The 14,605-nt window shown below is 42.0% G+C and overlaps 2 protein-coding genes across 5 annotated transcripts; both read right to left on the minus strand.

Annotated features, from left to right (window-relative positions):
- Positions 1–398: 398 nt before the first annotated feature.
- LOC109626558 (sorting nexin-18-like) lies at positions 399–9,783 on the minus strand. Of its 3 annotated transcripts, none has more exons than XM_020082620.2 (5): positions 9,545–9,775; positions 8,530–9,388; positions 7,844–8,137; positions 6,075–6,457; positions 399–2,566 (listed from the first exon to the last, which is right to left on the minus strand). In XM_020082620.2, exons 2-5 carry the CDS (start codon positions 9,303–9,305, stop codon positions 2,340–2,342), a joined length of 1,680 nt encoding a protein of 559 aa, XP_019938179.2. In that variant the 5' UTR covers positions 9,306–9,388; positions 9,545–9,775; the 3' UTR covers positions 399–2,339. The 3 variants fall into 3 exon arrangements, with proteins under 3 accessions (XP_019938179.2, XP_019938178.2, XP_069369936.1); XM_020082619.2 differs by having other exon boundaries at positions 8,530–9,408; positions 9,545–9,774; XM_069513835.1 differs by having other exon boundaries at positions 8,530–9,783.
- A 1,539-nt stretch (positions 9,784–11,322) lies between these two features.
- Positions 11,323–13,868, minus strand: LOC109626126 (SOSS complex subunit C-like). 2 transcript variants are annotated; one of them, XR_002202503.2, is made up of 5 exons: positions 13,680–13,868; positions 13,105–13,201; positions 12,916–12,988; positions 12,360–12,624; positions 11,323–12,214 (listed from the first exon to the last, which is right to left on the minus strand). XR_002202503.2 is itself a non-coding variant. In XM_020081807.2 (4 exons), exons 1-4 carry the CDS (start codon positions 13,702–13,704, stop codon positions 12,526–12,528), a joined length of 294 nt encoding a protein of 97 aa, XP_019937366.1. In that variant the 5' UTR covers positions 13,705–13,868; the 3' UTR covers positions 12,297–12,525. The 2 variants fall into 2 exon arrangements, 1 of the variants encoding a protein (XP_019937366.1); XM_020081807.2 differs by lacking the exon at positions 11,323–12,214 and having other exon boundaries at positions 12,297–12,624.
- Between the last annotated feature and the right edge of the window lie 737 nt (positions 13,869–14,605).

The following is a 14,605-nucleotide window of genomic DNA, read 5'->3' on the forward strand; positions in this document are numbered from 1 at the left end:
GAAAACAAAGAGGAGACGAGGTAAATCTAAATAATGGAGGGCCTGCGGCTGAGGTAACCTGACCTGCAGTCTGTGAACTCTGGTGTCAGGTATCAGAGCTGCTGCTGCCTCCGCACGAAAAACAGATGATAACTCGCTGTTCTCTGGGGAAAAAAATTGCATTTGACAACACAGAACAGAATTGCCAGAAATAAAATATGTCAAACTGTGTCATATTCAGATGGAGAAATGGCACATTCCATAGTGAAAGTGATTTTATGAAATGAAATTGAAGATTCCTCTTACTTACGAAACAACTTCATCTGAATATTTACGGCATTTACACGTGACTAGAATGTATAATGCAATATTAACAAAATATTACCATTGATCAAAAAAAAAAGAAGACACAAAACAGGTCAAGTGAAACTATAAGTTATATTTCAGGAAAACAGTAAATGACAGAAACACATTCTACATGTATTCACTGTATTTCACGTATATACGGAAATGTTGCCCCACCATGATACATTAAAAGTGTGTTTACAAACATTTTCATTCAAAGTAAATTATATGTTTCTGGAAAAAAATGAAGGCTGATGGTTCACCCTGTTCGAAACCCGGAGAGAAACGTCAAAGTCGCACCTGAAACTGAAACATCGACTGGATTTACTATGTGAGCGGAAAACTGACATTGTAACACATACAGTGTAAAGTACTGTGATGCATTCAGGTTATTACCAGCTGCAACAGTGTGTGTGTGTCATAGTGAAACCTGGTCCTGAATACACGCAGTGTAACAGGAACAACTAGAGGTGGTTGTGAGTAATTTGGCAGGCGTTTATACGTCCTTCGGCCTCTGGACAGATTTTATCACCCAAATAACGTCAATGTTGTTTTCTAAATGCACATGACACAGTTACGAAACTTTGCAGGTGTTCAGTTGAGATTGAAACAGAGGCCAAGTTTGAAAATGGGTGCGGTCAGACCCATGAGTACTGGGTTCTCATGTGATAACGTAAGTGCTCATTGGTCAGGAAATCAAAATGTGAACACGTCACAAGATCTTCTCTTGTCATCACATCTGTCATTGCTCAATTGTTTCCATTTCTAATATAGACATCAGATAAATTTATCTTATATTGACATTATTCAGAAGTTATTGAAAAACTCAACAGTGGTGTTTGTATCCTTTAAATCTCAAAACAAACCATTGTTGCTCGTTGCTTTAAGGGAATGTTATGAAGTACACAAAAATAATTCTAACTTATCGCCCCCAAATGGAAGTTTAGAGGTTGTGGTCAACTACAGAGCAATTTCTGTGGCTGATCCACCTCAGTGACACTGACGTAAATGGGCTGAAAGCAATAAGACACCATGATTGTCAAATGCTTTGTTAGAGATTGTCCCCAGAAGAGTTTGAAATGGACAAGAATCACATAAAAAGCCAACACACAGTAACTTCAATAATTCCAAGTCGGAAAGCACCGAAGTATCTGTGCCCTGAGCCTGACCTCTGACCTCCTGGGACTGAGAGAAAACAGAGACACAGATGGTTTAAGTTCAACATCCCAAAGAACAAACAATAACTGCAGAGCTGCTTCTCAAAACAAGCAGAAAAATAAAACCGGCCTGAACTCAGTTGTTTTAGGTCATTCAAGGCACAAAGACACAAAGTTGTGGTGTGGTAAAGATGTGACAGTGTCTGAGTTGTTGTGTGTGAGATGAAGGCATTGCAAGTTGCTCAAATAGCAAGCTGTGATGAAAATCCGACCACTGAAGTGAATCAACAGATTGGAATCTGCCCACTTTTTCTCTGTTCATATTCAAAAAACAAAAAACTTGTCCCATCAAAACAATACTGAGCAGGTAATTCAAGTAAAAACACACATAGAGATACAGATAAATTCATCGAGTCCAGTATTTTACTCATTATAAGATCCATTTCACGCTATTTGGGGAGTTTGAGTGAAATCGTGAGGCAGTGGAGACCTGCAGAGATCACATGACCCTCAGAACCCGGGAATCCAGAGGCAGCCCAGGCATATTAAAAGCAGCTGTTTTTAATATCTCCGCAGTCCCGCTGAGTTGCCAGATGTGCATGCAGCGTCAGCAAAGTCCCAAAGTTACTGGTACATTCATCAGAGCTGTCCAGATAATACAAGTTGTCATTCCACAGCCCAGTGGCCTATATTTTTTGAATAGAGTGGAGAACCCAGGATCCATGACTTCACAAGTCTCCAAGGTGTTCTCTCTTACAGGTGTTCGCCATTACTAGAGAACGAGCACATCAATCAACCCTCTCTGCTTCCTTCTTCAGGAATCCCCAGCCTTCATGGTCCAACCTCACCCTCTCATCCTTACTGGTCATCGTCGTATCTCTGCAGCGTGTCCTCCAGCTTGGTCGTGATCTTCTGGAAGAAGCCGATCTGCTGGCGGAGGTGATGCTGCATCTGCGAGCGGAAGTCCCGTACACGTGTGCGGTGGAAGTGTTGGATCTCTGCCAGCGTGGCACAGGAAATGATGTTGCAGCGGTCGTGGAGGTCACCTTCCTGCTTCGGACAGTCTTTCACCTTGGTGAGTGCACCTGGAAGAGGACGGGAGAGGGAGGTGGGTAAAAGAGAAGGAGAGGATTGAGAAAGTGTGGCAGGTGTACATGGATCCAAAACCTTTCAATTTGTTTTTCGATGAGAAAACTATACATCTATTATTGTGAAGCTTAACTGATTTAAATTCCTGACATGAGAGTGGTTTCAATCTGCTCATCGAACTTTCAGAAAGAAAGAGAAGCAAATTTCCCAAAATGTCAAACTATGTCTTTAGCACCATCCCTACAAGCCTGAGACAAGTGGCTGCATGAGCATGAAAAGGGACAACTGAAGAGCAGAAAACAGCAAATTCAGCTAAAACGTTGGAAAGATTATGTGGATTATGGTTAAAACATTTTCCCAGCAGACATTTTCACTGTCTTGATCTACTTTGGTTGCTGTCATATGATAAGAGCAGTGCTAGACTGAATGTGGCCACGGCCCAGACAGTAAAATGAAACTTCTGGCCCCAACATAAGCCTGAGTCCTCGGCCCAAGTGCCCAAATTGATCCAGATGTGGAAGTAGCATCTGACTGTAGAAACTCAAATATGCCCAAGTATTTGCCAGAATGCAGTAAAATTATCAGTTTTCTGAATACTGAGATATTAAGTGTTGAACTGAATATCAAAGCTGCAGAATGTTAAGTAAAGCAGGAACACAAATTCATAATGACAGAGTAGTGGGTAATCCACAAATTAGTGAAGCTAGTGACTAGCCCACAAATTAAAGAAATTGGTGGCTAGCCAAAATATTACAGAAGCTAGCGGTTACCCAACAAGTGATGCTAGGATTTTGTAAAGAAAAGCTGCCTTTTCATTTCCTCTTTCGTTTGAAAATGAATGAAAAGTCCGTTTTTAATTAAACAATAGGCTTGTGGATCCTATGGTTAAAAAGTCTGATTATAACATTTTTAGACACTACAGAAATGTAGGGACTATCTCATTGGTCATACTATGACTCATATTGTCTACTTTAGTTTTATATAACTTTGAGGGGGAAGTGGGACAGCTGAAGAGGAACTAATGTTGACGCTCACATGGCAGCATTTGGAGGAAATTACAAACCAGTGAGTTGCTTGGTATGACTCTGCTTCCTGACCTTGATGACCACGGTTTCTCTCTGTATCTCACACACACGTCAAAAACACACAGAGAACATGGCGAAATCAAACCACATGGACTTTGCTCTCCTTGCTGCCAGGCGATTACAGAGCTGTAATCTGAACTCTTGTACTGGTGGCCTGTGGGAAACTTCAGGGTCTGAACCCCCCTCCTCTCTCTAACACACACCCTCCCCTATTCTTTCTCCTTCCTTCTTCTCCTCAACCAGGAGGAAGAAGAAAAAAAGAGGGAGAAGAAAAGAGGAGGAGGGGAAACTAATCCTGCGATGGCTCCATTTTGCATTCCTGCAGTCCCAGGGCAACACAGTACAAGAGGCCCAGGAATCTCTTGCTCATTCAAATCAGATGTAGCCTTCGGAACTCACAGACAGAACAAGCTAAGACGTCCCGTCACGTCTTCATACTGTACGGGGACATTTAGGTCAGCAAACCTGTCCGCATTAAGTTCCCAGCAGCTGTTTATGCTACAATGCCTTTTTAATTTGGATGCTATTGGAGAAACTGTTCAGGCCTTGTGTGAGAGGAGTCTGTGAAGTCTTCATGTGTTAAATCAAAAGATTGTAATTCAATGGTTTGTTTAGTTAGAGAAAACAAGCAGAGTCGTCTCATGAGGTCCCTTCATCCGATCAACTGTTATGGAAACTGTGACTAAACCGTCCATCTTTTCTAAAAGGTGGTTATGACAGCGGTGCAGATTTGAGGGGATGTGTTCATGGGTGTGACTCAGTCCTATGAAAGCAGCCATGGATTACTCAGAGTCTGAGTCTCTCAACTTCCACATAATTCTGTGCCAATGATTCCCATTTCTTCAGAAGGTTTCAACCCCCTGACCCCTCTTGAGAATATTTGTTTGGTAAAAAGGATCAGGTTGTGTCAGGCATACAAATAAACACTTTAATCACAAAATACATCTGTATTGGCTAAGAAGAATGAAGTCAGGTGATTGTCTGCTGCTGGTCACAGACAGACACACCGGGCTGTTTGCTGATGAGATGGACAGAACCGGGAATTTTTGGTGTGTCCCTCTGTTAAAGAGTCTGGATAGAATCTGTATTTTTGATGGAGAAAAAACTCTGTTCTCAATCCTGCCAAGAACTGCATTTCTTTCTGCACAAAGCATAGGTAGCTTCAGTTTCCTTAAATGGAACCCATACTGTATCCAAGAATGCTGACAGTGCTTTTTGTGCTTTGAGAAGCAGAAAAGATGATGCTGTCATATCATGTGACACCTCCATGAATCCCCTTAAGAAAATTAGGTCAAATTATTTTAGCTTGAGTTGCAATTAGTTGGTTTGAGTAAAGTTTTCATTGTGTTTCACTGAGTCACCGGGATAACTAAGAACAAATAGTCAGGCTTTCAGAAGTGAAGGAGATGCTACACAGGGGACATAAACCACTGTGTTATTGGTCAGTCAGAAAGTAGGTGAACTCCTGTCTGTCCCGGAGACCATTGGGATTCAGTCTGTTTCCATAGTGCGGAGCTGTGATTGTATCTAGAGACCAGGGCTCAGTGGACTATAGAAACGGTGCCTCTAGGTTTGGCAAACGTCAGGACTCTGCTTGCCAGGAGCGACTCCCTCCTCCCAACCTGCAGCGAACTAACAAGCTAACTCCTCTGCAATAAGGCCTTTTGTACATGTCTGCGTTTTCAAACGAGCGAGCACAGGCCCTCACAGTATCCAGCGTGTTAACAATGGACCGGCCACTGGTTTCAGTTTTCCACCCAGATTGACGCTGCAGTTCAGTAAATGAAAACAGATGTTGCCTTTGGTTAGGAAACAGTCAGAATCTGGGTCTTTGTCTATTGTCTGCCTTTAAGTGACGTGGTTATAGGGAGGCTGTTGCCTAGATGCATTTTAGTTCATTAATTTATTTTTTTATGCAAGTTAACATAGTTAAATTTGTGAGGCATTTGTTCCATTAAATATTATTGTCTGCTGTCAAAGTTTCTCATGTCCTGCATCTGATTAATTTCTGGCGAGAAGGTTGGATGTTCAGTCCACAACGTCTCACATTGCTTACTCATAACACTCGAGATTTCTTTTTGCCTCAGGTTTTAAAGGAAATATCGTAGACAGTAAAGATGGTGCCTCCCCTTTCTCCCAGTCTCAGCTGTCAATCATTACCTTTTACCCTGTTTTTATAGCATCAAATAACTAATTAAAACCAAACTTACTTGAACATACATCATGGCCTATGTCCCACCCCCTTAACATGGAGGAGGTGGGATCTAAGACCTATACTGCTGCCGGCCACCAGGTCGCAATATGCTATATTAATGATTAAAATGAATATACAACCTTTTACATGTAAATAAACTTACTGTCACTGAGGTAGATTTATGCAATATGGCAAACATTATGGTTCTTGAACACACATTCCCACCTTTTTGTACATGGATGATGTCCGGGAAATTGTCCAGGTGTCCTCTGTACAGGTCCAGCAGGTCCGAAATGGGATCCAGGTCCTGGCGCGGCTGCTCAGCGAAATACTCTCCTATCGCCTCGTAGGTCTCGCCAGTGTAAGAGATGGCCTTGTTCAGGCCGGTTGAGTAGGCCTGCTGGTCCAGCTCGAACGCTTGCGCTAGGAGTTTGAAGGACTGTCCCACCTTCTGGTACTCCTTTTTGAAACCTGTAATTTGTTTGCGTGCGAATTCGTTGATGGTGGTGTTGACGACGACAATGTTCTCGTCCATCCTTTTGGTGAAAGTCTTGAAGCCTTCGACTTTGCTCTCGACTTCCTGGAGGTCCAGAGGAACGGCAGGCGGGCTGAAATGGGAGAAGTGCGGGGAAAAGAGGGTTAATACCTCCAACGCAGAGGTTCTGTTTTCATCTGCAGTTGTTTGTTTATTTTTCTGCTCATAGCAGGATGACGCAAAAACTACTGGATGGATTTCTACAAAACTTGGTTTACAGTGTTGGTCAGAGAATAATCTACTAAATTTGAGAACCTATATCTACAAGTGTTTTTAATTTGGTTTTGATTTAATTTATGGGAACTGCTGCCTTTATGGAGAAATGTGCCATTCTAGGTTTCAGACCTTCTAGCCTTATTCTGAAAATCCTCCATGATTTCTTCCTTCAGTTATGCATGACATCATCTTTATTACACAATCATGTAAGGGCCAATTATTCCTTTGGTCTGGTTATCTTTCTTTTGCCATCAGACACGCCCAATGATAAAATGCCTTCATAGCTACAGTCCAGTGAAACAAGGATGACTAGAAACAAATTACTTACATGTTCTAATGTTCTAAACTTAAATGTTCTAGTTACTTGGTCCAATCCCTTTACAGCTTTCATTTGCAGCGTTTGGAACATCATGTGAGCTGTAATTTATTGTTTTTGCACTCAGTCTTTTCCTCAACTTTATACTTCAACCAGTAATTTCCTTTCACAATTTCCAGTGCCTGTGCTGGACTTTGATACACTCGGTGCTTAATGAGGATAACAGAGCCGTGACGGTGAGAAGTTAAGATAGACTGTAAGTTAATGAGGTCACCAGGCAATGGCCCATATTGAAAACCCACTCTGTGTAAAGTGGATGTTGGCTGATACACTTATCTACAACTGTTATCCGCTTGTCGGGCTTGTTGAATGCAGGTGGAAAATGTGACTGAATAAAGTCGAGCTCTTGGACTTCAAGTGCCTGACATTAAACCTGGTGTTTTAAATTAAACATTACTGAAACTCAACTGAGAACCACAGCCGTCTACAGCAGATACATGATACATTACAGGCTATGGAAGCCATAAAAACATCTGTATGCATCTGTTATTTTAATGAACTCCACCAAGGAGGTTATGTTTTCATTGCCATTTGTCTGTCTGTAAGAAGGATTATTTTGAAAACCACAGAATTGATTTCCATGACACTTTGTGGAAGGGTGGGGGAGGATTTTTTCACTTTCTTTAACATGGCGAGATAGAGCGTTAGCCTTGGTGGAGGTATGCATTTAAAAATGCCGCTCAAGGGCACTCATAGAGCTCATACCTACGCCCAGGCTCAACTCTCCCGTTATGAATTATAATAACAGTGAGATAAAAACATCATCAGTCAAAGGTTTTCTATAATTTGCAAATTATTAAAACAAACAAAGACTCTTATCGAGGATTCAAACTCACAACCTCTGCACCAAAGAACCCAATCTCCCACCTGATAGTGAGGAAGAAGTTGGCCCCGACCAGGTCGTCCCTCTCCGCCTTCCTCTTGCCTTGTTTCCAGGCTTTCTCGTCCGCCCCGCACGTCAGGAAATGCTGGAAAACGTCGCAGCGCGCCAGCACAGGGTGGCTGCTCATGTGGTTCATCCACCAGATCAGACCCTTCCTCCTCTTGGAGATGAAGTCCTCCTCGAAGCGCCCGGTGGCCTGCTTCTCCGGCAGGCGGGGCACGGAGATGACGGGAAAACGCTCCACGAGTCGAGCGTAGAGCCAGTCGAAGTGTTTGTACCTGGAGGGAGGGAGAAAGACAGGACAAATGAGAGGAGAAGAGAGGCGAGGGTTGGGTGTGTGGGAATTAGGAAAAGAAGATGAGGTAAATGGCCGCAGCGTGTTTGGTGGAAAGGAAGTGAAAAAGAAACATATGTATACGTTTTGAAACGAAATTGAAATGTAAGTGAGCATTTGTTGGTTTTAAAACACAGACCTGCTGACAGGGAAACAATTGGTGGAATCGCAGAGAGGTTTCTGAGGAACCAGTCGGGTCTGTTTTTGCTATTTTGTGGGAATAACTGTGGCCACAGGAAGAACTAAGGAAACATTTATTTGAAGTGTATGGGGGTTTGGAGAATAAGCCCCAAGAGAGGGAAGAGGAAGAGGAGGAGTCTGGGGGAGAGCATGTACCTGCGGTTGACTCGTACATTGGTGTGCGTTGGGGTCAGGCCGTAAGACATGTAGCTCTTCATGCCTTTAAACTTGGTCTGCCTGGTGGGGTCGTCGATGGTGCACGTGAAGGGGTACGGATCCTCCTGCCACTCGGGCCCGTTCTCCCCCATCACCACACAGATCCTGTCCCCATCCTTCACAAAAGCAGAGGCCTCCCCGAGCAGGAAGGCCTCGCCTCCGGACTTGACGAAGGTGGAGAACCTGTTGAGGTTCCTCCCCACCGTGGCCGAGCTCTTGGCCTGCTGCTGCTGCTGGTGCTGCTGGGAGATCCCACGCCGTGCGGGCAGGGAGGTGGTCACCGCGTACAGGGGGGGCGAGCTGCCCAGACCCTGAGGCGCGTCTGTCGCTGGGGAGCTGTCATCCCAGTCGTCGTCCCAGTCGTCATCACTGCCCTGGCTGGTGTGGAAGCTGCCCCCACCGCTGCCGACGCTGCCGGCCTCAGGGCCCCTCTGGGACTGGGAGTCAGAGGACGTGAAGGAGGTCTGGGTGGGTGGCAGGGCTTTGGTTTTGCGTGAGGGGACGCCATTGTTGTTGGTGTTGGAGGTGATGTGGTCTCTGAGGATCTCCACATAAGAGGCAGGGAAGAGGCCTGCCTCCCCCCTGCTGTTCTCCCCCTCCAGCCAGCCATCCAGCTCCTCCTCGCTGAACAGAGTCACCAGCTCATTCTCTGTTATGGAGATCTCCCCTGGGTTTTCAGAGTGGAAGTCGTACAGCACTCTGGCCTTCAGCGCCATAATCTAAAAACTATCCCTTGTCTGTGTCCTGTTTTCACTGCAAAGTTGCCTCAGGAACTTGCTTTTTCCTTTCTGGATCAAACCTTTAAGATGTCAGTGGAACCTAAATGAGATTTAGATCATGCCAAAAGCAAATAATAATCATAATAGTAATAATCAGGCTGTTTTTTCCACGACTGTCAAGCGCAAACAAGCTCGTATCCGTGCGTAAAAGAACCAGAACAGTATCCGATACGCACCTCCTCTCTCTGCGGCTCAGATATCATTAGTTTCCATGCAGAACTTCGTCCAAAGCGGAAAAATGCAAAAAGTAAAAAACCTGTTTCTTACAGAACGTGTTCAAGCTTTGAAGGCTGCAGTCGCTGCGTTATTGCTCCGGAGAAGAGCCGGGGAGGGGAAAGTCCTTCTCTTCCCCGAGATGCTTGTAAGTTGAAGGCACCAGTCCGAACACGTAGCTGACTAACGGAGGGTGGAGCCAGGAGCAAGTTCAGTCAAGTCACTGAATTCAGACAAAAAACCCACAACCCACATTTAAAAGACTTGACATCATCCTGATAAACTGCGTTTGCATTATTTTAGTGCCATTTATTCCATCATTTTTTACTTTTATTTCCTATAAAATATCTATTTATTATTATCATTTTTTTAAATTGTCTTAATTCAAGTTATTTGTATTGCACTTTAAATAATGCACTTGAACAGGAACAAACGACTTCAAGTATAAATCACACATTGGAAATAAAACATACAAGTCATGATCAAACATTTATCATTTTTATTTTAACTCTCTCTTATTAATTCTCAGCAGTTTTATTTGTTTTGTCTAATTCTCCTCTCCTCTTGGTTAACATACATGAGAGGTGTTAGACAAATAATAGATCATCCTTGAAAGTGCCACTAAATCAATAGCTAACTCATAATTAATTGGAATCCATCTTTTATTTAATAAGACATTTCTAAAAAAAACAGTTTTTAGCAGCTGCTGTTTGTGTTTTAAAGTTCTCATGTGTTCAGAAACATGTAAACGTGATGTAACCTGGATGTTTGAACATGCAGCTTTACTCCAGAGGTTTGTTTTCACATGATTTTGCAGAAGAAGGGAGAACTTGTTTCTCTCAATCACAACTGGTCTGGAAGCAAAACATCAATGTTCTGTTTATATAAAGGTGAAGAGGAAACTTTGAACCTCACAGGTACATGAATTCAATCTAGACTTTACTGTGAAGTAGAAAACACTTGTTTACTTCTGAATTATATGTATGTATATGTTAATTTATCCTGGATTCTTCAATGAGTAAAAATAAATATGCCCAATTCTTCCTGTAGAAGTTTAGACATGAACACAATGCCCTATATAGAAATAAACTGTATGGATTATGGATTCACGACAGAAAAAGGATCAAAAACACTTATAATATAATATAATATAATATAATATAATATAATAGTTAAATGAGATAACAGTGTCTCCTCCTGTCCAGCTGGGGGCAGTAGAGACACTTTCCTGTTGGATTGTGTTGAAAGTGGTGCTGGACATTCGATTTTATTTATGATCGATTATTAATCGAGTTTAGTTTGAAGACAGAGAGAAACACAGGGGGACGATGGGAAACCTACTCAGACGTCACAGCTGTGTGCAGACGGTTTAATGTCTCACATGGGACATTTAAGGACAGTTCAGTTTATACTTCACCGAGCTGTAAACAAAAGTCTATTTCCTAAAGACTGTGAGCAAAACAACTAATATTAAACTTCTGGAGGACTGAAACACAAAATAACTTCTATTAAAAGACAAACAGGTCCTCATTTACACCGTTAAACAGCAAGGGCAACATTATTCTTATTAAAAAGTATGTATTACTTTAGGGATTCAGAAAAAACTAAAAAGGATTAAAAGAAATACCATTAACATCTGCACACAGTCTAAATTAACGTAAAATAAATCATGCAATATATGTGAACATCTTTAAAGAGTAATGTCAAAAACTCAGCAAGTAAAAAAGTCCCATAAACATTGCAATGTTAAGATTTTGTTAAAGAAAATATTTAACAACAGAACATCTGGTTCTGAAAACTGCAGTTTCTGCTGGCGAGATATTTTATGGGCTTACAAACTTCAACAAAGTGCTAGAGACGTCTCTGTCAGGTTGGATTTACTACAGCTATTTATTTCAACATGATAAAAGTACTAACATCTAAACTTATATCAGCGGAGCAAGAAACAGACGTAAAGAAGCTGTTTGGACGTCAAAACCTTGATGAGCTTTGGTGAAGTCATTCAGGTAAAAACTTTGAAAGCTGTAGACACTGTCTCTTCTCTCTCTCTCTCTGCTGCGGGCTTCCAACATGTTCACCCCACCTCCGACAGTCTCTGCAAACTCGTCCTCTGGGCTCACAGCCACGCCACCATCTGCAACCTCATTCCCAGCATGCAACACAGAGCCCGGGGCTCTCACGTTAACCTACTGATGCCAGAACCCCACACCACCACGGGCCCTGTCATCATGTGGGGCTGTGGTGCTGGACACGCCTACCGCTGGTCCCTCAGCGACCAGAGCATCAGCTGCGGAGACTCCAGCCAGGGACGGGAGAGGATTGTCGAAGAGCGTCTGTCCAAGGAGGTAAAGTTGAGCTTGGCCATGCAAGTAAACCAAACTTAAAGGGATGGGGTCTGGGTGAAGTGTTTGAGTCTACAAAACACTTTCAGACTTTCAGGGGTAAACATAGTTGCATCCAAATCAATTGCAGTTGAAGTATATGGTGACCAGTTCTTCAACAGAACAGCAGAAAACATCCTGCTCGTGTGGTGTCGTCTGTAAGCCCTGACACTCATTTACACCATGTTTATAACCTGAATGTCCGCTGATATCCTCCAGAGCCACGTTCTCGTTCGTGCACTCACCCTTCATCTACCACACAAGAGATAAGTGAGAAAAAGAAATGATCATACAACTTTAAAATAAATTAAATAAAACTAAAAGAACGCTGTGATTTAATACATATAACAATTTTATTTTCCAGATATCAATTCAAATCAATTATAAATGTAAAAACCTGAGGAAATGTGCATTTATGGATCAGCAGGATTTCTGTAGTTTGCCGTAGAAGATCAGGAGGTTTCTGTTTGAAAGCTTCTCTATAAATAAGCAGCCGACTCGTTGGTCTGACGTGATTTTTGATTTTGTCTCAGGCAGCTTGGAGGCAGATCCGTGGCAGAAGGTCAGGACTCAGGCTCCAGGCGCGGGAGGACGGGGAGGATGAGGTTCCCGAAAGACGAGTCCTGAGTGATGAAGAAGCCCGATGAGTGCGTGTGTGCGTGCTGCAAGAGAAGACCTGGTTAGTTAGACAAGGGTTTGTGTTACTGTCGCTGAGTGAGGACTTCTGTAATCCTGAGGAACAAAATCAAAACCTACGGCCTCAACACCTCTTTTAAGAAATAACACACACTCATCCTGCTCAACTTTAAAAGACGACATGATAAACAAGAAAGCTTGATTTAATTTAAAGGGACCGTTGACTGAGATTTTCCTTCTACTGAGTTAATTTCTCGTTTGTCATGATTTAGATGATTGTAGTTGCATTTGTACGTGTTTGTTTGTATGTATCTCACCTGCAGAGCAGCTTTCTGCTGAGCAGCGATGTGCTGCTGATCTGCGTTGTCTCTGAAATCCTTCAGACTCGATCTGAACAGAAAGATGTTTCTAATATTAACCTCAAAGTTTGCTCTTGTTGGAAATCCCACTTTTGATAATCTACAACATATTGATTATTTGGCTTCGGTATAGGTGAATGTTCATACCTGCCTCCAGCAGCGTTCATGGATGGATTCTGCAGCAGCCGCCAGCGCTCCTTCTCCAGCTCGGCCAGGATCGCAACCCGGGTTTTGTTTGGGAAGGCTGGGTGAAAAAAACAATTAATAAAGACCATGAAATGAGCTTCAAGAGGCTTTTAGCTAAAGTTTATGGAACAATCTCAACGAAGAAACCTAAGAATCTAAAGCAAACATTAAATATAAAAAAAACAATTAAAGCCAGTGTGTTGAGGGAATACAATGACCTGTTAATTAAGTGTTGTTGTGAGCTTCTTTGAATGGTATACAATGAATTGTAACTGCTGCTATTTTTTTTTGGTTATGTTAATGAGTGTCTTGTGAAAGATTATATAAGATTATTTTTCTTTCTGCTCATTTTCAATCAAGCTTTGAGATTTGAATTGTTTTGTTTCTTCGATCAATGAGAGGAACTCAAAACCACAGGGGCTGTGATGCGTTCAGGGACACGGGATTTGTAGTTCCGCTTCCGTATATTTAACACAGTTAAAGACAAAGAACCTCGCTTTCAACATTATTAACAACAAACCAACAGAGACACTGACCTTGTCCTGGAGGGTTCGCGGCCATGTTGGTGCAGCAGGTGAAGATAGCAGCGGATCAGCAGCTGGAAACTTGAAATAACGATAAAAGAGTCTCGTGCGTGAGAATCATAGGAAACATCTGTGTCACGTTCAGGTGCCGGTGTTTCAGTTAGCCAGATAGATGGGCGTGAAAGGGAAGAGGTCTCACTCTGCTCATTTATCCGGCAAACAAATTCTTCTTCAGCGAGGCTAGCTGGCAACAGTTACTAAAAATATTCCTTAGATTCACATTATGAGCTTTTTTAAACCAGTCGAAATATCAGCATAACAACTTCATTATTAAAGCTTTTCAAAACAATGTTATGTAAGTTAGAATAAGATCTAATATTACAGGACCGAGGGAAATCAAATCAATCAGTAACACAGAATTAAAATCAAATGAGAGCCCCGACATTAATTTATCGTCAAATGAAACAGAGACAAAGAAGAAATACGTTAATGAACCTGAAACACAAACTGTTTCCTCAAACTTGAAGTAAAATGCTCTAATTGATAATGTGCACATAAACTAAAACTTATTTCATTCCTGACAACTACCAGCTTTAAACAATCAACGGTTGTTCGACAGATAATTCATTTATGATCTACTTACCAGCTAATCTAGAACTGTGTAATTGACATTATGAATTGAGACTGAAAAAATATACAGTTTTTACCAATACGACCGACCAACATGTTCAAAATTACACTTTTATCATCATTACTTTGTTTACTATACCACTTCTGTTATAATGGTAATTTTTAAGTGGAATACTCATCTGTCATTTCCAATACTACTTTTTGCACCTCTGTTTTAGTCTACTGTTTCACTTACTACTCTATATTTCTATATTATTTGTGACTTATCTTACTATTGTTATATATTTAAACACTGGTCCTAATCGTTA

The sequence above is a fragment of the Paralichthys olivaceus genome, chromosome 18, assembly GCF_024713975.1.
Source record: "Paralichthys olivaceus isolate ysfri-2021 chromosome 18, ASM2471397v2, whole genome shotgun sequence".
Lineage (NCBI taxonomy): Eukaryota > Metazoa > Chordata > Actinopteri > Pleuronectiformes > Paralichthyidae > Paralichthys > Paralichthys olivaceus.

What these genes read in the sequence shown, in the direction of transcription:
- LOC109626558 (XM_069513835.1), bottom strand. Translation starts at nt 9,305, where the DNA reads ATGGCGCTGAAGGCCAGAGTGCTGTACGACTTCCACTCTGAAAACCCA. An exon ending in AACTTCTTCCTCACTATCAG is followed by an intron (nt 6,458 to 7,843) that starts GTGGGAGATTGG and finishes CTCCCATTTCAG; the next exon opens with CCCGCCTGCCGTTCCTCTGG. An exon ending in CATCATCCATGTACAAAAAG is followed by an intron (nt 2,567 to 6,074) that starts GTGGGAATGTGT and finishes GTCCTCTTCCAG; the next exon opens with GTGCACTCACCAAGGTGAAA.
- LOC109626126 (XM_020081807.2), bottom strand. Translation starts at nt 13,704, where the DNA reads ATGGCCGCGAACCCTCCAGGACAAG. An exon ending in ATGAACGCTGCTGGAGGCAG is followed by an intron (nt 12,989 to 13,104) that starts GTATGAACATTC and finishes CTTTCTGTTCAG; the next exon opens with ATCGAGTCTGAAGGATTTCA. An exon ending in AGCAGAAAGCTGCTCTGCAG is followed by an intron (nt 12,625 to 12,915) that starts GTGAGATACATA and finishes CTTCTCTTGCAG; the next exon opens with CACGCACACACGCACTCATC.